Source organism: Lycorma delicatula, chromosome 4 (assembly GCF_047948215.1).
Source record: "Lycorma delicatula isolate Av1 chromosome 4, ASM4794821v1, whole genome shotgun sequence".
NCBI classification, from domain to species: Eukaryota; Metazoa; Arthropoda; class Insecta; order Hemiptera; family Fulgoridae; genus Lycorma; species Lycorma delicatula.
In genome coordinates this window covers 198693965-198719672 of record NC_134458.1, presented here as the reverse complement: position 1 = coordinate 198719672, position 25708 = coordinate 198693965, and the positions used below count along the sequence as shown (strand labels likewise).

At 28.0% G+C, this 25708-nt stretch overlaps 1 protein-coding gene across 10 annotated transcripts in view; it reads right to left on the bottom strand.

Moving 5' to 3' along the window:
• The window catches only part of osp (myosin phosphatase Rho interacting protein outspread), a 679682-nt gene that overhangs the window by 1154 nt on the left and 652820 nt on the right, over positions 1-25708 (bottom strand). For 3 of the 10 annotated variants that reach the window (XM_075364977.1, XM_075364981.1, XM_075364980.1), the window contains 8 exons: positions 24731-24940; positions 23501-23648; positions 22834-22957; positions 21427-21579; positions 13698-13833; positions 8712-8853; positions 4269-4349; positions 17-2862 (listed from right to left, as the gene is read on the bottom strand). In XM_075364977.1, the coding sequence (XP_075221092.1) occupies positions 2747-2862; positions 4269-4349; positions 8712-8853; positions 13698-13833; positions 21427-21579; positions 22834-22957; positions 23501-23648; positions 24731-24940 (1110 nt within the window). In that variant the 3' untranslated portion in view covers positions 17-2746. Of the gene's footprint in view, positions 1-16; positions 2863-4268; positions 4350-6279; positions 6349-8703; positions 8854-13697; positions 13834-21426; positions 21580-22833; positions 22958-23500; positions 23649-24730; positions 24941-25708 lie in introns of those variants that run through there. The other 7 variants (XM_075364978.1, XR_012756239.1, XM_075364979.1 and 4 more) reach the window with 7 other exon arrangements.

Genomic DNA, 25708 nt, shown 5'->3' with positions numbered 1-25708 from the left:
ACATATATATAAATATATATATATATATATATATTAATAAAAATTTAAATATAACGCACTAAGAATATGATCACAAGTATAACCATACTGTAACAAAAACATGCTGGAAAATGAGCATTCCTAAAACAATACTATTTGATAAATCAAGTTTCATAAGCAATACTGCTAATGATAGGAAAGTAAAGACAATTAAATAAAATTTATACATTTCTTTTTTGAGGGAAAAATATGGATGTTTTATAGAAATTTTTATACAAAAAATAATATTGATAAATATTTAATAAAATTAATATAAATTAAAATAACAGGTGAAGTGAATGATAAAAATTTCTCTCATATTGTTTTAAAAATAAAAATTCAGTCACAATAAAGAGATGTTCAGTAACCATTCATCTACAGTAGCTGCATATTACTGGGGTCCTACAGTAATGATGCCATCATTACGAAATGTGTGCCAACGCATGGAAAGAGAAGAAAAACTGCCATATAAAATAAATAAAAATAATTATGTGGAAAATGGCAGTTATAAAAAATTACACCTGGGTTAAAAGCAGGCAAAAATGAGTAGTGCATGAGAGAACCTCCTGAAGAAAAAAGTGGGTTCCTATAATATAATTAAGAAAAAGTACAATGAGCATGGGAAAAAGAATAAAAGTAGTATAATAATTAAGGAAACTGCCAGAATGAAAATAGCAGGGAATACCAATACAGTTCACATTTGAAGAATATGTGCATTATTATAAAAAGAAAAAAATCATTTTGATAATAAAGAAATTATTAAATATTTATCACCTTTTAAATAATATAAATAAAAAATGAATAAAAGAGGAAAAAATAGAACGTATCAATTTTAAAAATCAAACACTGGGATAAAAATTAATAATATTTTACTTTATATTTATTGATCTTATTGAAAAAAATTATATAATATTAAGAATGAAAAAGTTTTTATGATATAAAGTCATATATTAACACTTAAATTTAAAAAGAAATGCTAAAATTTTGATTTTGTATCCTAAAACCTCTCACTTGCTGTTAAAAATACATGCACACACAGTACACATTTCAGGCTAATTGCCACATATCAAGCAATATAATTGGATTAAAAAAAAGGGGAATAATAAAATTTGTAGAAGGAAAATATGTAATACAATATTTTGCTATAATAAATTAATAAAACACTTAAAATGTAAAGAAAACACACACACACACACCATATAATGGTAATACTAATTACAGACTGCTTATTTTAAATATTATATGAAAATTATTACTGTACCAATGTTGAAATTAGGTAATCAACAAATTATTATTCATAATAAATAACCTACTAACAATAATTTTTTTTTTAACCTGGAAGCAGCAATTGTTGCTTTGCTGACTGATACAGAGAGATTCAAAATGCAATGTAGAATAAATAATTAATTTTGTAATGTTTAACATATGAAATATTATAACAGCATAAATAACAACAATAAATTGTCGTAAATAACAACAGTAGATGATGTTCTTTGTAATTTTTTATCTTGATTGAATACTATTGATAAATATACATTTTATATACACAGGTTGGTATTTTGAAAACATCTGTCGATGTACAATATCAAAATTAACTTCTATTTAATGTATGAAGTTCTATTCTTGTATGTTGTTCGTATTGGTTTCATTCGATTTTTACTAAAAAAAAAAAAACACCATAAAGAACATGTTCCATTAGATACTCATCTAATCTCTTTATCGCTATATATTTGTTATAATTTAATGACTTTATTCTAAAATGATAAATTTTTATTTTCACATATTTTAATTTTGTCGGTGCTTAAAAAGCAATCAAATAATAATTTAAAAAATTACTCTCAAAATGAAATATGATAATAGTAATTTGTTGATAACCTAAATCAGTTAAAACAACCTAAAGAAAATTCTATAAATAGATCTGCCAGTACAGAAATTTGCTAGTGCTGCTTCTAACACTAAATACAGTATTTACTTATGTATTTTTTTTTCTTGTCGACTAATTATTAATTCATCCTTTATTCATGAATTGTGTGTATATATTTCAAGTATTATGTGATTGCTAAATATAAGTTCATATTGTTGATAAACAGTAATACTGGATACTACAAAGATGACATAAAAAAAACTCATCGATTGCACAGTGTAAAATGAAAATTATACTGGACTATAACTGACTTACAATTTAAAAAAAAAAAAAAAATATACTAATACTTATGAAATTATAGAGAACCATAAAACACCATAAACATAAACATAAGTACACTACCAATTTAAAACTATAAATGTAGTTTTCTCAAATTAGCACTTCAGTTTTGTTATACTACCTGCAAATACAGACTACTTTGTATAATTTTTATTTAATAAAAAAGAAAAGGAATTATTGTGTAATATTGAAACACTTAAAAACATGAAAATAGGGATACATGTGTAAATACATTTTTAATATAACAAATGTTTAATTACAGGGAAAATAAAGGTTGTAAGTTAAATTAAACTTTTTTAATATAATTTTAACCTATTCAATTCATTTAATAACAATTTTATACTTAGAATTCATTATTAAATATATTAACAACAAAAAAATGATCATAACAATTAAAAAAAAAAACAAATTATTTTTGTAATATAGTTTTTAACTCAGATTTCAATTATCAACATTATCAGTAATTTGAACAAGTTTATAAAAATATTTATATACTTTTCATTCTTACTTCCATACAGAGAAAAACTACTGTTCAAACATCTTCTTTCGCTCAGCCACCATCCCACTTAAGGCACAGGGGGAGGGGGAACGAAAAGGTACTATGCTACGACCGCAACCTAATGCAGGATACCGCTTCAACTCTGAAAAGTAATTACAGTAATGAATTTTTAAAATTAAAAAAAATTTATTAATATACTAAATAATTATATATTTATAACAATATATAATTATTACATATTATTATAAATTAATAATTACATTTATATATTAAATAATTAAATACATTAATAAGAATATTACATTTATGTTACGATTAAAGTAATCGTAAAATGATGTATAATTACAAAAAGAAAAAATATATTTATTAATATTGGGATTGGGGAGAAAGTTTCTTTGTAATCTACCAGTAGAGAATTGTATAATTCTGGTAATATTAATCAAATCTGGCAATACTTGGATGCTTTTGAAAGATGACATTTCACAGAGTACTTTTAAAAAGGTTATGATATATTAGTTTATTTATTTAAAAGTAACTGAATGTAACTGACACTGCTAAAAAAAAATGTACAATATTTATAGATATGATGTATCAGTGAGTTTGGCAAAAAGTGTTTTCAATCTGGAAATTTTGATGTCAATGATGCACCTTGCACTTGCTCTAGTCTATGAAATCAGGAAAAATTGAGCAAACCAGAACATTAGCAGTCGTGATATCAATAATGAATACACATCGACCACAAAACAGTTAAACCATTTGAAGAATGTTTTAAATTACAATGCAAAAGCCAATAAATATAATATTTACAAATTATGTACTGACTCTTGATTTTTTTCTGATACACCTGAGCATGGCACCATGCTATGAAAAAAAAAATGGTAGTGTTTACCAAATTTCACAGAATCATAGCTACTTCTTAACAAATGTCAAAAGAAGTGATAAATGTAATTGTAAATTGTGAGAAAAATAATCTGAAAATAATTTAAGAATACTTGTTTCTGAAAAGTGAAAATAGCTTAATAAAAACCCATAAATTGTGAGATGAAATTTGTGTAATTTTTTTATTCACTTTATACAGATATCATACACACTTCCAGTGGTACAGTTATAAAATATAATTAAAATCTTTAGTATGATTACTTACATTAATTACTTTGAGAAAAAAATATGTAATTTCAAAGAAATGGAAAAAAGGTTAATTTATCATTTTATAGATTAAGACATAGGAAGAAAATGAAAGATACAACACTAATTAGAGCTACCAATCGGTGATTAATGATAAATTTTAATAGAAAGATCAATATAATTTGTTTTAGCCAATTCATAACCCCAAGTATTAGAAAAACATTTCAGTAAAATATTCTCAACACAAAAAAGCTGTAGAAAAATTCTGACATTGCCTTCACATTTGATCAAAAATATAACAATTTATTGTTTTTTTCTTCAACAAAAAATTGATGAAAGAAAACTTGATTAATCGATTTATTTAAGTTAATTAGATATAAAATCTTGTTTTTAAAAGTAAAAAAGTTAATAAAATTTAAATACCTGCATTGCTGAGAGGCGAGGGTTCCAATCTGGATTTACTTTTTAATCTAAGATCTACTACACTGCTGTCGCTCCTAGATCCTGAAAAAATAAGAAAAGAAATATAATTTCAGTATTTAAATGTATATATATTTTACTGAAATTAATCTTTTTATGATTCATATTATTCCTCTGTACTGTTAAAATTATATTTAAAATCTATTAGATAAACCACCTAGTACAGAATGTTGAAATAAGACATGTCCTGCCTTAATTTTTCATAAAAGTACTTTCATAGGATCCCACATTCTCTGTCATGATTGAAATAACTCTAAATCATGACTTTATTTGAACTCATAGGAATTATTTCAATCACGACTGAGAATACAGGATCCAGTAAAAGTACTTTCATGAAAAATTAAGGTAAAATATGTCTTATCTCAATATTCTGTACTAGGTGGTTTATTTAACAGAATTTAAATATAATTTAACAGTAGAGAGGAATGTGATCTTAAAAATATTAATTTCAGTAATATAAATATATATATATTACGATGGTATATATATATATATATATATATGTACCGGGTGATAATTTTAAATTTTGAATTGGTTTTTATTTAATTATTTAATCATTAAGTTTATCTTGGTAATTAATTATTCAACATGTTACCAGCAAAGAAGTAGGTACCTTATTGTTGGTTTTTCGTATGTTTAACTGATGTTATAATGCTGTGTTTACTGGTGTGTTTTTAAAATGCTGGAGAAACCTAAAACCTATATTTTTTAAGAATGGACGATTTCAGACCTAATGCTTTGGGTCAGTAACAATGTATCCCAGCATAACCTAAAAGAATCCTAACGTTTTTCAAAAGCTCACCCTGATAATGATATGCATGCCTGCAAACAGAAATATGATGGGACCGATAGCTGTTGAATAATAAATGTTGTAACATTTCAAATGACCACCTGGTCTATACATATATATATAAATATAAAGTTACTGAAATTATTGTTTCTCAGTATTTAAATTTATATGTAAATAAATTAATAACATACAATATTTATGTGTATACTTTAAATTAAATATTTAAATGTAAATTAAATTCTACACAACTTTCCCTTCACCTTAACAGATTTAAAAAGCAAAATTTCCTATCAATAATAATGCTTACAATGAAAAGATTAAGGTGATGTGTCGGTCACTAAATAAGGTATTGAGAAAAAGGTTAGTAAAATGTTTTATGATTATAGATTATAGTTTTATAAAGAAAATACATGAATAATGAGGAAAGAGAATGAAAGTTTTTGAGATGTGGATATTAAGAAGTATAGAAGATGGAAAACAGATTAAGGAACTGTAGATGATAAACAAAAAGGAGAGGAATATTAATAAATAATGAAGAACAAAAGAAAGTATCGAATTGGTCAGTTCTGGAGAATGGAAGGACTATAACTAGAACAAGGCGATTGAGAAAATATTGGAAGAGAGGCAAAGAGAAAAGAAGATATCGATGGTGGGCAGCATGAAGTTAGAATCAAGGATACCATTATAAAGAGAGAAGTAAAAGACTGAGAAGCACGACAGAATATGAGATACCAAGAGAAAACCTACTGGAAGCCAAAGCATTTCATGATAACGATTAATAATAGATTTAAAGCATTAACTTAATAAAAATCTTCTTACTACACCTTAAAGTTTGTGTAACCTTAATTAAACAACAACTTAACCTACCTAACATGCACACAGGAGGCGATACAAACTTATAAACACATATGTATATCCAGTTTTTATAAGAACTGAAAATATATATGTATTACTTTAGTTATCATTTAATTAGTCTACAAAATGGTCACTAAATATTTATTGAATACATTTCTTTATCATTTTTTTATAAATCTGTAGAAAATTAATTCTAAAATTGAAGACAAAAGCAATGATGTTTCCATTAACCGACTGAAAGCATTGTATAGATGATAATGAAGTCACTTTAAATAAGGCAGACAGTGATAGAAAAGATAGTTCAGTTACCACAATAGAGAAATATGTGAACATGATGCTTTCATTGCTCTCTGTTGGAAGAATGACCACGAAAGTTACCTGTAAATTCCAATAAGTAATAATAACAAAGAGTAATTAGAAGGGGGCTTTGGTGTTTAAATTCACCATCAAAAATAAGTAAAACAGAAAATAATAGAACAAAAGTAAGAAATACAACCTACCTACATAAAGAAAGGTATTACCCTTCTTTTATTAAGGGTGATGACGAAGAACATGAGATTTCAAATAATTGCAAAAGTAATTAAAAACCACTTAAAACTTTAACACTGATTAGCTTGCAAATGGTAAACAAGATCTATGTTATGTCAGTTTTTATCACTGTGATAGGTTGCAAAATGTTTTGAGTGCCTGGCCTATTTAAAATGTTTAATGCACTTTAGTAATCTTCATATTTAGCCAGTTGTATTTGACACATCTTTTTTTTGTTTCTGCCAGCAATACACAGAATGATTCCAAATTGCAGGGCAATCTCCCAGGAGATGATTCTATAGCCAAAAAAAAGAAAATAAGTTCATACAAATGTAGGTCAGAAAATGGTTCGTGAGTGAGTTTCAGCTCATGAAACATTTAGCCCTGCTTTCTGCTCCCTCTGTGAAATTCTTGGGGTACAAATTGAGGGGTAAATTTGATGCTTCCTTATGGGGTTTCACCTAAGAAATCAAGTAAAAGTGGTCCCAGACCACTCTCACTTAAGTTTTAAGAAAAATGGGATAAAACATGAAAAACTTTATCAGAAAATACACTTTTTTAGGTTTGAAATAAAATAACTTTGTTAATTTAACAATAAACAAAAATACATTTCTTGTTAACTTTGTAAGGAATTTAATTCTGAGAAGATTGATGTAAATAACATCTATTAAAATTAAATACAAACTTGAGAAGTTCAACTCTAATTAGGAAAAAACAAACAAACTGTCAATTGGAGAGATTGCCATGCAATTTGGAATCACCTGTATACTTTTATGGAATTTGTTTTTTCAGTTACAAATATGAAAATTATGATTATAATATCAAAGTAATTAGATTTTTAAAAACTTTTTTTATAACTTCATTTTAATAATTTTATTATTACTTATACATATAGATAATTCTCTTTTCCTCATCTTCGTCCTTGACATATAAAATATATCTTATGTATATGAGATATATATATATATATATCTTAAAAATATAAAATAAATATATGAATAAAAATTATATATTAAATAAATATAACAGATAATGAAATAACTATATATATCTTATTTTACTGAAATAAATTTTTTTAAGATTCATACTAATTCTCGTACTGTTAAATTACATTTTAAATTCTATTAGTATAAGCCATCTAGTACAGGGCATTGAGATAAGGCATATCTTACCTTAATTTTATAATAAAGTACTTTCACAGGATCCTGCATCTCATGATTGAAATATTTAATTAAACTGCATATTAAAAATACTAAAATAAACTATGCACATAGTGTAATGTTTGTTACATTACTGTAATACGAGTATTATAATGAAAATTTCACATTAATTTATTATATGAGTGCTGCTATCTGTTTCTTTTTTTATAACACTGTCTCTCTCAAACACACACACTCATATATATATAAAAAGAAAATAATTAGCTCTGTTCATCCACTGATAGAATATTTCAATGTGGCTAGCAATGTAAAGTTATTACACAAACTTCCCCATACTGGGAAATAACCTAGCCAGTTAAAAAATCAGGAAACAAAACCAAAAGGATACAATTTATGGTCACTATCAAGAAAAATATTCTTTGTTTTTAATCATATTAATTTAATTTTGTTCATATTAAACATAATATTAAAAAAAATTCAAACAAAAACATGCAAAATTTATAAAAATAAAATTTTATTAATATACTCATTCATAAATTTTTGGATACTTCTTTTAAATCAACATAATTCAATTCTGAAAAATGTGTTATTGCTATTTTTTTGTGGCTGAAAGTTGATAAAATCCAGTTTCATAATAAGTACTTGTATACTGACAGGCTGTAATTGTAAAGGGTTTTGTTAATATACATCATTTTCAACTTTAAATGATATAAAAATTATCCCTGACAGTTTTCTGATAATTAATGAAATTATTATTCACTTTTATACGTTCTATTTATAAATTAATACGCTAGCTAGGGACACTATGTTTAAATTTAAGGCTGACAACTGAATAAGAAAAAAATATTTTCAGCAGATAAATCATCTACAAAAAAATAAAAATAAAATAAAGGATACTAAAACTAAGTTGTCATGAAAATACATTTTTTAATTACTTGAATCTAGTTTTGTACGATTAAATTTATATAAAATGTGGAAATTGTAAAAGTTTACAAAAATAATTTTTAAGTCACTATAAAAAAAAATAATTAAGACTTCTACTTACTTACTTACCAGCTCTATATTGATTCCAAGCAGCTATTTTCAATTTGTCTACAATGGCAGAAACAACAGCAGCTCTATCTGGTGAATGTGTGTGTGTGTGCATGTGCGTGTGTCCACCATTACTCAAGTGCACACAAAGTGAATCTCCATGCTAAAGAAATTTATATTATTTTTTACATGCAATTACAACAACATAACATCTAGGATAGGCTAAGGTAAATAATCTTCATACATGCTACACTAATGCTAGCAAATTTATTATTAATAATTAATTACATGTTACATAAAATTCTTCACAATACACTGCAAACGATATATATAAATATATATATTATGGATTTGCATATATAAAACTTCAAATTAATAGGATTTAGATATATTCAATTAAGAATTAAACTACATTAATTTTCCCCTAAATTATAATTATATATTTATAAAAGGATAATATACTAGTACTGCTAAAAAAAAGAAGCTATTTAACTAGAAGTTTGTTCCCATGCTGTACCCAGTTTGTAACACATATTTGAACACTGTGTCAGTTGACTATCAAAATAATGCAATACGGAAAGTTTCATTATTTTTTTTTTCAACATTTTAACCCATTTAATTGACTTATGTAACAGAAAATGCTATTTATCACACTATAGGTTTTCAAAAGCAATTCAAAAATATAGATGAATTTGGTCAAATGCATGCTTTCCCTCCTGTATAAAACATTTGGAAAATTTATATTATAAAGTCAAATAATTGTACATACAAAAATTCTTACGATTAACGTTTTTTGGTTAAAATAGGTTAACCAAAAATATTAAAACAAATATTTTTATCATATTTTTTGAATTTGTTTATTATTCTATAATGTAAACATTTTCTTATGATTTATTTAAAAAAAAAAACTTAACATACAGAGAACATTTCAGTAACTAATTTAATGTACCTAAAGAAAATTCTGATGAATTTTGGCCTTATAAGAAAATAAGATAAAAAGTGAATGGTTGAATTTTGCTTAGATTGCATATGTTTTAGAATTATCTTGTATTAGTAGTAAAATAATTTTTAGAAAAAAGAATGAAAGGTAATAATTCAAATTAATTTTATACAATTAATACTAAATTGATTTTATTTTAGACTTATAAAAAAAATGAAAAATGTATCATTTTTTTATTTGAGTTATTAATTTATTTTTAATAATAATCATGGTAATAAAAAAATATTTAAAACTATAGATAATATTCAGCTAATCATAAATTTATGTTCTGCATAATTATTAATTTTGATATACAGCTATATCAATAAACACTCCAATTGCACATTACATCATATGAGCAGCAAAAGGCAGACACACATATAGTAAGTGTGTTAAAAGGGTTGTTAAAAGAAATGCTGGAATAGTCTGAATATTGACTGTTGAATAATCAACAAAATTTTGAATTTTAATGAATGTTATACAAGTTCTGTAAATGAAATAATGAGACTGGTATTGAAAAACGTTTTATTTACACTCCAATTATACATGGACTCTATCACCTTTGAAATAGTTCCCTTGGAAAGCCACACAACACTTCAAACAGTTTTCCCATTCTTTATAGCAGTGTTGAAACTTAAAAACTGAAATATCCTTCAGATGGTCGGTTACATTTTTTAAAATGTTTTCTATTGTTCCAAAATGGTGTCTTTTAAGGTGTCTTTTTAAAGTTGGTAACATGAAAAAGTTGCAGGAACTCAAGTCAGATGAATAAGGTGGTTGAGGAACTACAGGAATGTTTTTCTTTGCCAAAAACTCATTAATTAAAAATGCAGTATGACAAGGTGCATCAAGCTGCATCATGATTGTCATGATGCAGCATCCAGTTGTCTTTGATGGCTGGTCTCTTGCAGGCAACTCTTTTCTGCAGTTTTTCAAGAATTTTTCAAGAATTGATTTATAGTCTGTCCTGTAGGCAAAAACTCCTTATAGACAATGCCATTACTAACAAAGAAACAAATTAGCATGGTTTTGATTTGCTCATTTTTGCTTTTTTGGGATGTGGTGAGTTTGAAGTGTGCCACTCCTTGCTCTGGCGTTTTGTTTCTGGGTTGTACTCAAATATTCAAGATTCATCACCAGTAATAATATTTTTTTAGAAAATGAGGATCAGTTTCAATTCGCCCTAGAAGATCGCGGCACACTTCCACCCTGTTGTTTTTCTGTTCAACAGCGAGGTTTTTTGGGAGCAGTTTTCCAGAACCTTTTTTCATGTCCAATTCGTTTGTCAAAATTTGATGGAATGTGGTATGGTTTACTTCAATTGTTCTGCAATCATTCTGACAGTTAAACGCCAGTCATACTGTATCAAATCTCTGATTTGCTCAACATTGTTGTCACTTTTAGATGTAACGGTCTTCCAGAGTGTGGATGATCTGCAACTGATTCCCTGCTATCTGAAAATGCTTTAAACCACCTAAAACCTTGGGCTCATGACAAAGTGTCATCTCCATATGCCCTTTTCAATTTTGAATAAGTTTCAGTAGCATTCTCACCGAGTTTAACACGAAACTTGATTGCAAAACGTCTCTCATAATTAGTATCACTCATTTTTGTAATGGCACAACAAAAACTCATTTCACAAAACGTTTGTTTATGTCTTACATGGCAACAATAGACTAAAAATATTAATACCCAACATAAATCAGCTGTTCATATAACCATATATTTACTAGTAACTTTACAGTGCTGCCACTTTGCCTGCCAAAACATCTAGTCTCATTACTTTATTTACAGATTTTGTATATATATATTAAATTCTATTAATATAAACTATCTATAACAGAATATTGAGATAAGACATATCTTACCTATTAATATTCACATTCCTAATTTATATATTATATATATCTATTTTTTTTCTACATCCTGTAAGTGATACTGGATTTATGGAGGGGAAAATATATACATTAAAATATTTAGATAATGAGACTCTAGCTTCTCGAAGAAGTTTCTCGATGAGATGAGAAGTTTCTCGAACTTTTGTTCGAGAAACACACAATCAGATACATAGTTTTCTTGTTCCCTTATTTCATAATAAAACTTCTTTATAAACTGTTTTTGTGGATATGTTGACAAAATTTAGTAAAGATAAACAAGAACACATGGTTTTTTGCATGTTAAAATTTCTTAAATTTTTAACAATCGCTTGTAAAAATATTAACATAAATTTGGTCTAATTATTTTTTCCTTGTATTTAAAATTTTGTTTATTTTAAGTTACATCTAAAAATTGCATAAATTATTAAAAATTATTTACTTCTAAAACCCATGAGTTTTTTGGATGAATAATTATTTTTTAAGAAAATCCCATAAAAATGGTGTTTAAGAATATCTAATTTGCAGAACAAAAAAAATGTTAAGTATAAGCATCATCATTCATTTTATAAAATTCATTAATTATCTTAACTTTTAGTAAATTACACACCGGGCAACATCATTCATAATTCACATGCAAAATTACATATCGGAAAAAAAATATAAAACTGCAAACAGGAACAGAATCTAAATTACTTATACATGCAAATACAATTAAATAGCAAGCACACAATTAAAACATGGTACTGATGTCATAACTGAATTTAAGAATACTTTTCAATTACATACTTTTCAAAAGCTAACAAATCGGGTCTGGTGATTTTTTATTATTAATAATAAAAAATTATTAAAATGTTAATTATAATTATTTAAAGATATCCTTCAAAAATTGATAGAGTATTTCTATAGTCATAGATTTTTAATTACACAAAATGGATATTTGGTATAATTGTTAAAAAAAACCGATTATACTTGTGTCTCAATAATCCTATGTAAGAAGATAAATAATCATAAACAAAGGCAGTCCCTATTGAGGTTGGCCATCTACTTCCACTCCCTTTCATTATCTTCATTCCTTCTTTCTCGAACAGGTGCTACAAGAACTGTATCAGCTACTACTCTGGCTTCATCTGAAGACTAGGGCTCTTATAATAGGCGGAGGGCAGCCTTGTTTTTATTGCTACTCAGTGGAGTGGCAATTCTACTTGAGGAATGTTTGAGAACTTTTGTTTATTGTCCAGGGTTGTAAAAACCCAACAAGTGGGTGGGGTACCTAGCGAGGTAAACCAAAGCATCTATATTGTAAAATATAGACTATCATTCTTTAAAAATGAATCTATTTGCTTATCTGATAAACAGGTGGGTGTAGATTCTCCAATTAAGATAAATAAGACTAATAATCTAATAGAGTTACCAACAACCTATTGATAATATTTCCATTTTTTTATCATTTGTGAAGATATTTTGTATTTATTACATACGGTAAAATCAACAAAATTTTGTTTAAATTTATTAAGTACTGCCCTAAACTTTCATATTATTTCTGACAAAATTTTTTATTACTGTGTTAAATACAAACTTGGTTGCCCTTACTTTTGTTATCTGTATATACCAATACTCTTTGATGTTTTCCTGATATTCTTCTGATACATTTATAACTTATTATTGCACTATTACTACTACAAAAAAGTGGTAACAAATTATTTTCTGGTGTGGGTGTGGGTGGGTGTTTGAGTGTTGTGCAAGAGAGAAAGAGAGGGAGAAATAATGAAGCAAATTTCTACCAAATATAATTACTACTCAATCTTGTCATAAAAAAAGTCTTAATTATACTGTAAAATATGCATACTACCCAAAAGTTGCTGACTTCTTGATCTAAACTAACAGAAATAAACTAAACTCTTATCTCTATAAATTAAAAAAAAATACAGAAATTAGATAAAAGCACACTAAAACAATGCAAAATACTGGATCACAGCAGTAATTTATTTATTAAGAGACATACCTTTTTTTAAATTTATAAAAGTAATAAATTTAGTGATTAACAACATATGGTATATTATGTCACTAAATGATGTTATAAACAATACATGCTTAAAACACACTTATACATACATATATACAAACATAAATGTTATTATTATTTTGACTTACTGCTGGCACTTGTGGTGTATCTTTGGTTTTGTTTTCAATTTCATTACAGTGATCACAATCTCTTTGTCGTGCTTTAAGATTTTCAGAAGTAAGATCATTAGCTTCTGCAACTAAATGAGCTCTCAGCTGCTTGTTTCTGATTGAAAAAAAGGAAAAAGATAAACTTTTTTAACATTATAAATGCCTTAAAAATAAATAATATCACATCATAATTGCAAATTATGCAGATTAATACGTAACAAATAACTATCAATGAAAATCAGCATTCATACAGATGATAACCTACCTGATAATTTAAAACTTAACTTTCAATTCTTAGGCATTTCCACAGTGAACTGTGCCTACAGCCTGATTTTTTCTCCTCTCTAATAATAATTTATTCTTTTAAAACATGTTACTTACACTAATAGCAACTGATTTCTACTGCTTTTTGACTTAGGGCCTGCATATTATTAAATAATTGTAAAAAAATCACAAATAACCCAAGGAGATGGAATCCCTAAATATAAATAAATCTTGCAATGATAAGTAAAATATTTTTGTGCAGTAAAATATTTCTGTGCCTACCAGTACTGTTTTTTTCTCTTTCTTTATGTTATGAGCATAAAATAAAATAAAATTATATATAGGCCTACGAAACATACTTACTAACTAGAAAATGGAGGCAAAATACTATATTCTAATAACAAAACAGCATCCATATAAAAATTCAAGTGTAGTTTCCAAGAAAAATAAAATCAACTTACCTTATTCTAAAGAGACAATATTTTATTTATACACTAAACTGTTTTCTATTTACAAATTTGTTTGTTCACAACTAGTTTTGAAAGTGCAGAAGGGTATGATAATTCCTATACAGCTACTTCATTTTCATCAGTATCAGAACAGTCATTATCATTCGCGCCTAACATGATACTATTATTACCACTAATTTCCCCCAAATCTTCAATGTCTGATTCAGGATTAGTGAGATATAGAATTAATTATTTCATCAACACAAATAAAAAATTTAGCCATTACGACACAAAGCACTAACTACACATGGAATAACATAAACATAACCAAAATTCTTCTCTTGTTTGGCAAGGTGAATACAATTCAAGAAAGTAACAAAAACACAACCTTCTGAACGTGTTATCATTTGTAAATAGAAAAAGTACCTTAAATTCATAACAGAGTGCTTTACTAATATTAACAAAACGAATGTTCATGTACAGGCATAGTAAATGAGATTGTAACATACCGAGATACATCGCCATGCAGAGATATTTGGGCACCAACGTACTGTAACATTTGTAGGGATTAAAAGGTTAATATGACCAATTTGTTCATTTACCATTTTGGGTGGAGGTTGTCAATTAAAAAAAATAAATTAAGAAAAAGTTTAACAAACTGTAAGTAAAGAAACTGTATCAATAAAGAAACTCAAAAATTCTACTAATAACTAAATACAAGTTACAATAATTATGGTCATGAATGATAACGATTCAGATAAGTTAAAAAATTATATGAATTACGACTTCATCAAATTTTGATTTTGTTGTGTTAATAACAAAAATTTCTGTAAACTAACACGTGGTCAAGAATCACAAATCATCTATACTTTTGGATGAGAATATCTTTGTTTCAAGTCTAAAGTAGACGAGAAAACTGGTGCGCTAAGTATTAACACACTTGGGCATAATGTTTATAATCAGAATTTGTAACTTTTCTCCAAAATAACAACTTTAACAAAAGTTGAGTTTCCACAAGGTGCACCTGGATACATCCGGAACAAATAGGGGAAATTTTTATGGTGAACTGAATCTAAACAAACTTCACAGCTTCATTTATTATCAAATCACACCTTACTAGATCACATCTAGAGTTACAACCTAGGTCCTAGTCCCACCACAAGTGACACCTTGACAGCCAATCATGAAAAGTCTTTTAAAAAATACTCCACTAGCTAAACCAAGCAAAACCAGAGTCCAGAGAAGGCAGCATTCAGATATGGTAGGGTGCAACTTAGAAGATAATATACGATTGAAAGCATTGGAATGCCCCAACACTACACACACGAACAAGAAAAATACAGAGTCCAAGATCAAACCAAAGAAAATAACCTATATTTCCACATACAATGTAAACTTGCTCATGCAGTCAGGTAAACTAAAAATAATAACTGGTCTAATGAATCAACACAAAATTCTCATCATGGGACTTCAATGCTCAACTAGGCAGAGAAAAAGATACCGTGACATCATCAGAAAATGACCTGCCCAAAAGAAAACAGAGACACTCATTGACCTCTGCAGAAACCACAGCCTAATCTCGAAATCTACATGTTTCAAGAGGAGACCTCAAAAACTCAAAACCTGGAAACACCCCAACTACACTAAAGGAGAATGGCAGCTAGGCCATGCCTTCATGAACAAACACTACCACAAGGATATCTATAATGTAGAAGTCCTTCTCCGAGTAGACACAGGCTCAGATCACTATGTAGTCGAAATTAAAATTAAATTTACTTCCCAAAGAAAGCAACAAAACCTAGTTCCTAAAACTAAAAGAAAAATGGACCCTACCCAACTTATCAAGAATGAAAATTACGAAAAAGCAACTGAAAATAACAATTACGCATAAACTCAAAGATGTAGTGAATAATTTTAAATAAATTGCTGAAGAATTAGCCCAATAAAATCCCATAAAAAACATCAATGATGGAACAGTGCATGTGATGAAACAGTGGAGAAAAGACATCAAACTTGGCTATCTCACCAATCCCAAAAATCAGAAATGTCATTCTAAAATTTAGTAAAACGAAGAAAAGAAACCACCCAAACCCTAAGGAGAATAAAAAGACAACAACCATAAAGACACACTGAAGTCAATAGAAGAATTCAATAAAATACAGTCGACAGAATATTACAGAACTTTCAAAAATCAGCTCCAAAAATATGACCCCTAACCTTACTAATAAAGAATGAAAACAGTAAACTGGCCCATAACAATAAACACAATGATCCGACTTCTGTAGAGATCTGGAAACATGCAGGAGGATCAGCAAAAATTCCCCTTCATCAACAGCTTGTAAACATTTGGATCAAAGAACTACCAGAACACTGGACGATAGCCCGCATCCATCTGCTACATAAAAAAGAAGACAAAACAGACCCTAACAATTACAGGGTAATTTCACTCCTAGATACAACATACAAAACTCATTCAAGAATCATCCTGAACAGGATCGGTTCACAACTTGAGAAAGAATTACAAGAATGCCAGGGTCCCTGGAGGAGCTGTCCAGACCATATCATGAGTCTCAAGTTACTAATGGATTACAATAGGAAAAGAAACTGAGACATGATGATAACAATTGCAGATTCAAGAAAGTTTATGATTGCATCCACAGAGAAAACCTACTAAAAATTCTAAGACACCTCAGACTACATCTCAAATTAATAAATATGATAAAACTGACCCTCACAAACACTAAGTTGAAAGTAAAATTCAGAGGCAAGCTCTTGGAACCATTTGAGATCAAAACAGAACTGTGCTAAGACGATGGACTCTCACCACTATTATTCAACTGTGCTCTAGAAATGATAATGAAGGAATGGCTCAAAGAATGCCTTCCAAAAGTAAAAATAGGGTGAAAAACCAAAACAAACTGTCTTGGTTACGTCAACGACTTGGCACTGCTAGCAAATGATATCGATGAAGCTAAATTATAGATATTAGAACTTCATTACATTGCAAATAAAATTGGCCTCAAAATATCATTCAAAAAGATAGAAATTATGCCCCAAAAACCAACACGGTTAAACGAAGTAAACATAAATGGTAATAAAATCAAAACAGTAACCCAATTTAAATACCTTGGCAAAATAATAACAAACAACCTAAATGAAAAAACCTCGATCCAAATAAAAAACAAACTAGCTACCTCACCAGAAAGACTGGCAGTGGAAGTTGTGTACAACGAGTTAGAATCCATAACTCATATTTTTCTCTTATTTCAGAGATATTCTCTTATCTAAATAAGATCCTTTGAAGGAAATTGGCCTTACACCAGAAGACACACAGATAAAATACAATTAAACAAGAAAATTAAGAATAAAAACACTCATTTCATACTCTCAACATGAACATTTTCAGCACTAGAAAGGGCACAAAGATTGGAACATATGAAAACATACTGGGAGGACCTCAAGGCCCAAACTGTCCTATCAAAGAGACTTGGGTAATGGACTGACTAAACTATCCTGTACAATAAAAAAATATAATAATATTTACACACTTGTTGGCAACAGGGCTTAGACAAGATATCAGTCTATTGACTATAATTGTGGTCACAAGCAAAAAAGAAACTTGTGTCAACTGTCCAAAACGTTTCCTATGTACGGCCAATTGTATCTCTTGAAATCAGGAATCTGCTGCTGTATCTGAAGGAATTTGGTAAACTGATCAGGAAACTACAGCCATATATCCTAAAATGTTTTTTTCTCTGTAGGTGAAAATCTAATTAATCAACTGGCTTCAACTACACTTATGGGCAAATCTACAATATTCTGCAAGTTGAAGGTCTACCTCCAACTAATTCTAAAACTGCAACTTCTATTAAAGAAAAGTTTTATCATTGTGAAATCTCTCAATAAAGCTTAGCATATGTGCTTCCACATCCTATATATTTAAGATATTAGAGTTCCTTCTACCAAGCTATGTCATGATAAAAGGATAAATTTGATATACAGTAGTCCCCATGTTAACCAACTTGGTCGGAACCGAGCAGGTAGTCAGTTAAGCGAAAACGCTAGTTAAACTGAAGAATTGATTTTATGAATAAGAGATACTGTAGGTGGTATTTTATGTACAGTACTAACCAATATTTAAGCTTTTGCACTAATACTGTAACAATACATTTTTAATGAAGGGCCTATATCAGATATTTTTTGTATATGATTAACCCTATTAAAACTAAAATAATCGCATAGGTAAAGTACGATATGTAGGATGTGCAGTACTTACGTTTATTTTATTTGTTTCATTATAGTACACAGTACTGTATTGTTACGGATTTTATTTCGAACACTGCTTTTTATTACACTTTAATTTTCAATTCTGTACTGTACATTATTACATATACACTACATTAAAAAAAAAACAAAAAACAAAAACGACTATAGACTGATACTGTACTGCAACATATAAATTTAGATGATTCAATGAATTACTTTTCTTTTAAATAAGTTATTTTTATTTGTTTGGCTACTGCAACACTTTGCTTTGATGTGTAGTCTCTACATTTTTTCATTTGTAATACATCATAATGCATGTCGTTAGGCTGTTGTTTGACATAAGGCAGAACTGTGTCAAAAACCTTTTTTGCTTTCATGTGCTGTATTTTTGTATCGTTTTTAGCTACATCACATTTTTCTTCTTCATCCTCCTCATTAGCTTGATTTTCTCTTGTTATAACTTCAATAATATAATCAATGATAATAATTTCATTTTCTAATAGCTCTTCATTGCATAACCATTCGTCACGTCATTCGTATCTAATAACATTGCGCTTTCCATGTTTAGCTCCCTCGAATTGATTAAAAATTTTGTATTGCACTCACCTGGGCCTTTTTTGTACTGTATAATACACCAGTAACATCTTATTATTAATATTTTTAAGTGCTCTTGGATTTTTAGACTTTCTTACTAGAAAAAGTGGAAGTATACAAACCTCAGTTGCATTACAGCAGATAGCTATAGTTATCCGACCTTTTGTTTTTTATACCCTGGAGCAGTGTGCTCATCCTGAATGGCCATTGTTGTTTTATTTGGCAGGGACTTATATTTGAGCCCCATCTCATCAACATTATACAGTTGTTCTAAACTAAGTTTTTCTTCATCGATAACTTTTTTTTTATGAAGTTGATGAATCTTTCCACAGCGGCATGGTCTGTAGATAATTTTTTGCCAGATATACTTAAGGTATGGACTCCATGGCACTTTTTCTAACTATGTAACCATCTTTCATTTGCTGTAAAGGAGTTGCTAGCAGTGCTCCTGCCAGAACTATTTGCTGAAGTGATTTTTCCATTCAGAATAATGACTTTTTTTTTAACAGAGGTTCGCTAATAGATGTTCCTAGTTCTCTTTCTTGAAGGAATCACATCCACAGTGCTTCATCTATTAGATTTTTTAAGGTGCACCTCGACTGAAGAGCCACTTGGCTGCCTTGTTGCATACATTCTGTGAATGGCTTTTTTCAAATCTTTAACCACTGTTTCACCAACACCTAAATCTAGTGCTACTAATTTTACCAAATGACCTTTATCCAATTGTTATAATGCTCTTGGTTTAGTTTCAATCAAAACTACAGCATGTTTTGCGACTCATAACTGTAAGTACAGGTAAAAAGTAAACTGTATTGAATTTTAAAGGTTTACCTAAAATTAAAAAAATTGCAGCAATCGATACATAAGAAACTCATTAAACTACATTGAAAACTAGACGAAAAAATAGATGAAACTAAAAAGGAATCTTACAAATTACTGTACTGTACTGTACTGAATTTAAACTAAAATTTAATGTACACAAACAAAATACTCTACGCACTGTATGTCCGTTACTTAAAAGGCATTATTTTTCACAAAGTTATAATATTTACATATTGTATAAAATAACTTTTCAGTCTATAGATCCCACTTTATATCACACCATGCAAAATGCAACCAATGTGATGATCTTATGAGTCTTCACTTGGAGATTATAATGCAGTTATGACATCATCATACTGAAAAAGTTTTTAAATAAAACCCACTTAATGTATCAATCTTGTGAAATTAATATAAGATACAGCTTAAAAATTGTCTGTTTATGTTTAGGATAGCTGAGGAAATATGAGACAGACATGGTGTCATACAGTAGTGTACCAAGTCTATGTGTGTACTGTATTTTACATTTCATAAAATCTTTCCTTTGCATATGGACCTAATTATCACTGCATATAACTAATACAATACTGTACTGAATATGGCCTAAATACATTAAGTCATATAAAGAAATTATAAAAAATAAGTTGAAATATTAATTATTTTATTAAAAAATTTGAGGGTCATTTAACCCGAAGGGTTGGTTAAACAGTATTTTTAGGGAGTTTGGCAGTTAATCCGGAGAGTCTGTTAAACAAGGGATGGATAACAGGAGGACTGCTGTACCTTATCAGAATCTACACTGTTCTCATGCAATATGAGATTTCTCTCAAATAACCAAATTAATCAGAGATTCACTAATACTTATATAAATTACCATAAAAAAACATTTGTAAAGGATAGGAGCAATAACTTTAGTTGAAAAATTTTATTTTTACCAGAAGAAAATTGTAGAATTGTAATAGACTTATTTCAAGATACAGTAAAGATACTTTTCTGAACAAATCTATTACCTAAATCAACAAATGAGGTCATAAATCTATCACATTTATAATTTGTGAACCCAATGACTGGTTTATTAAAAGAGGACCAATGTAAACATACTTTCTATGTAGGTAAATTGAATTTACAGGCATGACTAGGATCTACGACATAAGAAACCTTGAGAGGGAAGTACAAATCTCTGCTGTGTTGTGGTAATTTAGTATATACTAAAATGAATCCTATGGATTATTAGTATATCAATAGAATGCAATTTTAACATGAGTTAAATTATTATTTAGTAATTCAATTACATAAAATAAAATTTAAAAACTCACCTTGAATCTAACTGCAATATATGCTGTTGAGCTTGAGCTAATTGTGAATTAGCAACGCGCAGTTCTTCTTCAAGAGCAGCAGATTCCACACATTTCACTGAATACTTTTCTGACAATGACAAGATTTCTTTTTTAATTTCTTCCATCTCAGCCCTATAATAAACATTCTTATAATAAATGGAGGCACAAAAATTTAAATGTCACCATCTGACAATCCAAATTTTATTACAAAAATCTTGCACCAATTATCCATCAATGTAGCTAGAACACTAAAGAAATTATGAAAAGTCAGATGGCCTTTATGTTTCTATGTTTAAAATTATCTAGTTAAAATACATTAAAAAAAAAAATTATAATGGCTAGAATCATCAATTTTTTTTCTACAAAAGTACAGTCTCTTGTCTTTTATGAGTAACTTATTGCAAAGAAACTGTTATTTTTTTTAGTTATATTTTCATGATGAAAACTGATCCCACAATTCAAATGAAAAACTAACTACTTAAGAAAGATTCTTTAATTCTTTTAAAGTTGTCTCATTCAATTATTATTATTATTTAATGCAACAATTTAAAAAAAAAAAATCATATTTCTGTAGTTCTTGAAAGAGTGTGCCTTAATGTAAAAAAATGAATTTTTGGAAAATGTAGAAATAATTTGATGGTTAGCCTTATATGTTTGCTTAAGTCAATGCCTGCTTGATCCATAAGATGGGTCATCAGGACTTAATAAGCATCAAACTTTTCTTCAAGTTTTTTTTTTCTTTTAGGTACTTGCTTTTTTGTCTGATCTTTTTCTGTATTTCATCAGTAGCTTTTTCTGTCTTTTTGATTTGTTCAATACCTGAAACACGTATACACTGATACAGCTGTCACCTGATTTCACTCCAAACTTATGTATGAGGCACTTTGAAAAACTGCCTTTATTAAAAGATGCACAATCTCGAACATCCCGAACTGTGGAACATTTCTCGTAACATACACAATATGAAAAATTCTATTTTAAATAGGATTACAAAATGAACACTGGGAACTTTGAGTAATGCCATATGTGAGCAATTATCGAATAGCACAGGAGCAGCTCTGTACTATAAGTGCAAGATAATAAATAATAATAATAGATATAAATTTTAATGATTTTTTTTTTTAAATTAATTTTCATAAGCTACAAAATTACAATTCCAAATCCCATGCACAAGCTTTCAAGCGTATATGGCGATATCACAAAAAAAAAGGATTAATCAATTAATACCTTTTCTTTGGATCATATTGCATAAATTTAGTTTCAAATAAAAGCTAAAATTCAGAACAATAAAATGGATAAAATAAACAAAAAATTACTTTTTTTTCATCCAAATCACCATCAGATTTCCCTTGAATAAAAAATCAAATTAAAATCATATTTACTTACTCATGTTCTTTATGTAGAGCACCGATATCATGTGAAGACTGCATTTTCTTCAAAAATTCAGATTTAAATTTTGTTATTTCCTTCTGAACTTCAGCTTCATGTGCTTTACGCATAGCATCCAAAGCTGTAAAAAATGTTAATAATTAATTACAATTTTGTTCTTCTTTTTTATAATCTATTGAATATTTACAAGTTTAATCTTCCAAATGGCAAAATATTTATTAGCTCAAATCTAACTCGTAGTGTTTGAAATGTATTTTTAGAAATGCTCTAACAATGACTTCAAGTTAATATATAAAATATAATAATAAATTAAAATATAACATATTTTTTTAATTTCATTTTAAGTTTTATAATAATTCTACTCTCCGCCTATGCATCTAACCAACTAATAACTGCTAAACAAATGGAGGGTAAGGTAAATTTATTGGTGTGTTACACCATTCCTATCTTAGTAAATGCATTAAACGAAGAAAAAAGTAGTCTTTCTACTCACATTCTTTGTTTAGAACATCTTGGCAGTGATAAATACGCTTCATATTACATTGAAGAGAACAAATCAGCATTCAGTCATATAAAAATCATAAAATAAAATTAAATACAGCACAGAAACATTCTGTTCTTCACAACAGATCTGTTACGGAAAAAAAAGACTAATCTTCCTTACCAGCTAATGTCGCTTGAGTTTCTTCAGCAAGTGCTTGTTCTTTTTCAACCCTTAAAGCTTCTAATTCTTGTCTATGCTTTTCTTCCAATTCAGCAATAATTCTTCTATGAGAATTTTCCATTCCCATAAGACCTTTCTCACATAATGCCTGAAAAAGAAAGAGATATTAATAAGAAATATCTAACTCCAGCAGGTTCTATTATTTATGTATACATATTCCCATAAAACATCTCTAGCTAACTAAACATAATATTTTTTACCTTGTAATCTGGTCTCTTAGTTTCATAAAAAATAATTTATGCATTTATTGTGCAAATAAGTACTGATTAAAAAATACCTATGAGTCTTTTTATATTTTTTATTTCCTAAAATAAACAACAAACAGTGAAGGAGAATTTAACCTTATCTATTCTAAAACCTTCTTCAAGAAAATAGTGAATATATTAAAAATACTGAATTTATTTTATACTGTTATCATGTATATTAAACATTAAAACATAAATACAATCAAAAAAATTATATTATTAACAATTCCTTCTAATGGTAAAAGAAGTATGTTCAATAAAAAAGCAATTAAAGTCAAATGCAATCAATGGATGAACTGTAAACAGCTTCTGTCCTTCCTATAATAAAATATAAAAATAACATGATGATATATATTATTTAATACAATTTCTTATTTCAAAGCATTTTCCTGTAAAGGGATTAAAATTAATACAAAAAGAAGTTTCAAAAAGAGGAATGAGAAACACTGAAGATAAGTCAGATGAAAACAAGATACCTGCTTTTATATTAACAGTTAATAACTAACAGAAGTTTGTTGTTTTATTGTACAACATTTTCAAACTGTAAGTAAAAAAAAAAATTTTAAGAAATTTTTATAAAGTTAATCACAAAACTAAATAGGTTTAGCAGAGCTAGCTGTCTCATCTGAAATCAAATAGTACATATAGATGAAACATGGCTAAAGCTATCCCTGATTTCATGAAACTGGATTATTATCAAACTGAGTAAGTATAACATTTGTTTAAGAAGTAATTAAAAGGTTTATTTTTAAGAAAGTAATATTCAATAAAAAAATTTAACAGCCAAAGCTGGTTAAATAAGCTTAAAGCTTCTAATTCTTTTCTAGAAATTCATAGACAACCATAAAAAGCTGTAATTTTTCTACCATGTTTTTATCCTAACATTAATTTTTTTTTATTTTAGTAATAAACTTGATGTACTTACTCTTAGATGTTCAATTTCGGCTTGATATCGTTGCCTTATGTTTTCTTCACCCTGCAAATCCCTGTCTAAAGTTGTAGACAGTGTTTTATGATAAGCTGCTCTTAAGTTATCCATTTGCTGAGTGTATTCAGAATCTAAAGTTCCTAATCGCCTTTCTAATTTTCTAGCACGTTCTTTTAACAAAGCTTGTTCTTGCTCATGTTGGTTGACCTGTAAAAAAACATACAAACTTAAAAAAAGTCATCTAATGTTTAATAATGGATTTATCCCTGCAAAAAATAAAAAATAAGGATACATTTATGGAAGAATAGTATTCAGCTTCAAAGAAAATTTGAACTGCTTCAAAAAGAGAGACACTATATCAACAAAAGAAAATCTTTGCTATTTGTTAAATTTGTTACAAATAAATAAATACACTATAATTAAGTACCTATATGTTTAAAAAATAAATTAAATCTGTAGGAAAATTCATACTATAGTTAGATAAATCAGTAAACCTCTATTCTGATTGGTACATAGAAATACAGTTGAACCACCATATATCTAACTTTCATAAATTGAAAATTTCTATACACCAATCTTTCAGGAACCTTGAATTTCCATTAGAAAAATGGTTTCTATGTATGTAGAATAAAATTTCTACATATCAAACAAAGGTTTTCACATAAAAAAATTATGTATCTCTATTGAAGTCAAAAAAGTGCCATGGATTTTGTTCATAAGAAGAAATATAAAATAAGTAAGATACAAATGGTTTCACCAGTTTTTACTCCAACAGAAATTCACTTAAGACTGGAAGGTTATTTACTAAAAATCAATAAACACTCGCTGGTGAGGTCATATGTTATTCCTAGTTTCTGTTCTACAATTCCCTTTTCTAATTTGGAGTGAGATTTTTTACTTTAAATTTAGTTTAGCTTTAAGTTTATTACAGTGAACATGGCCTCTAAACAGAATTCTTTAAGTGTGGAAGAAAAG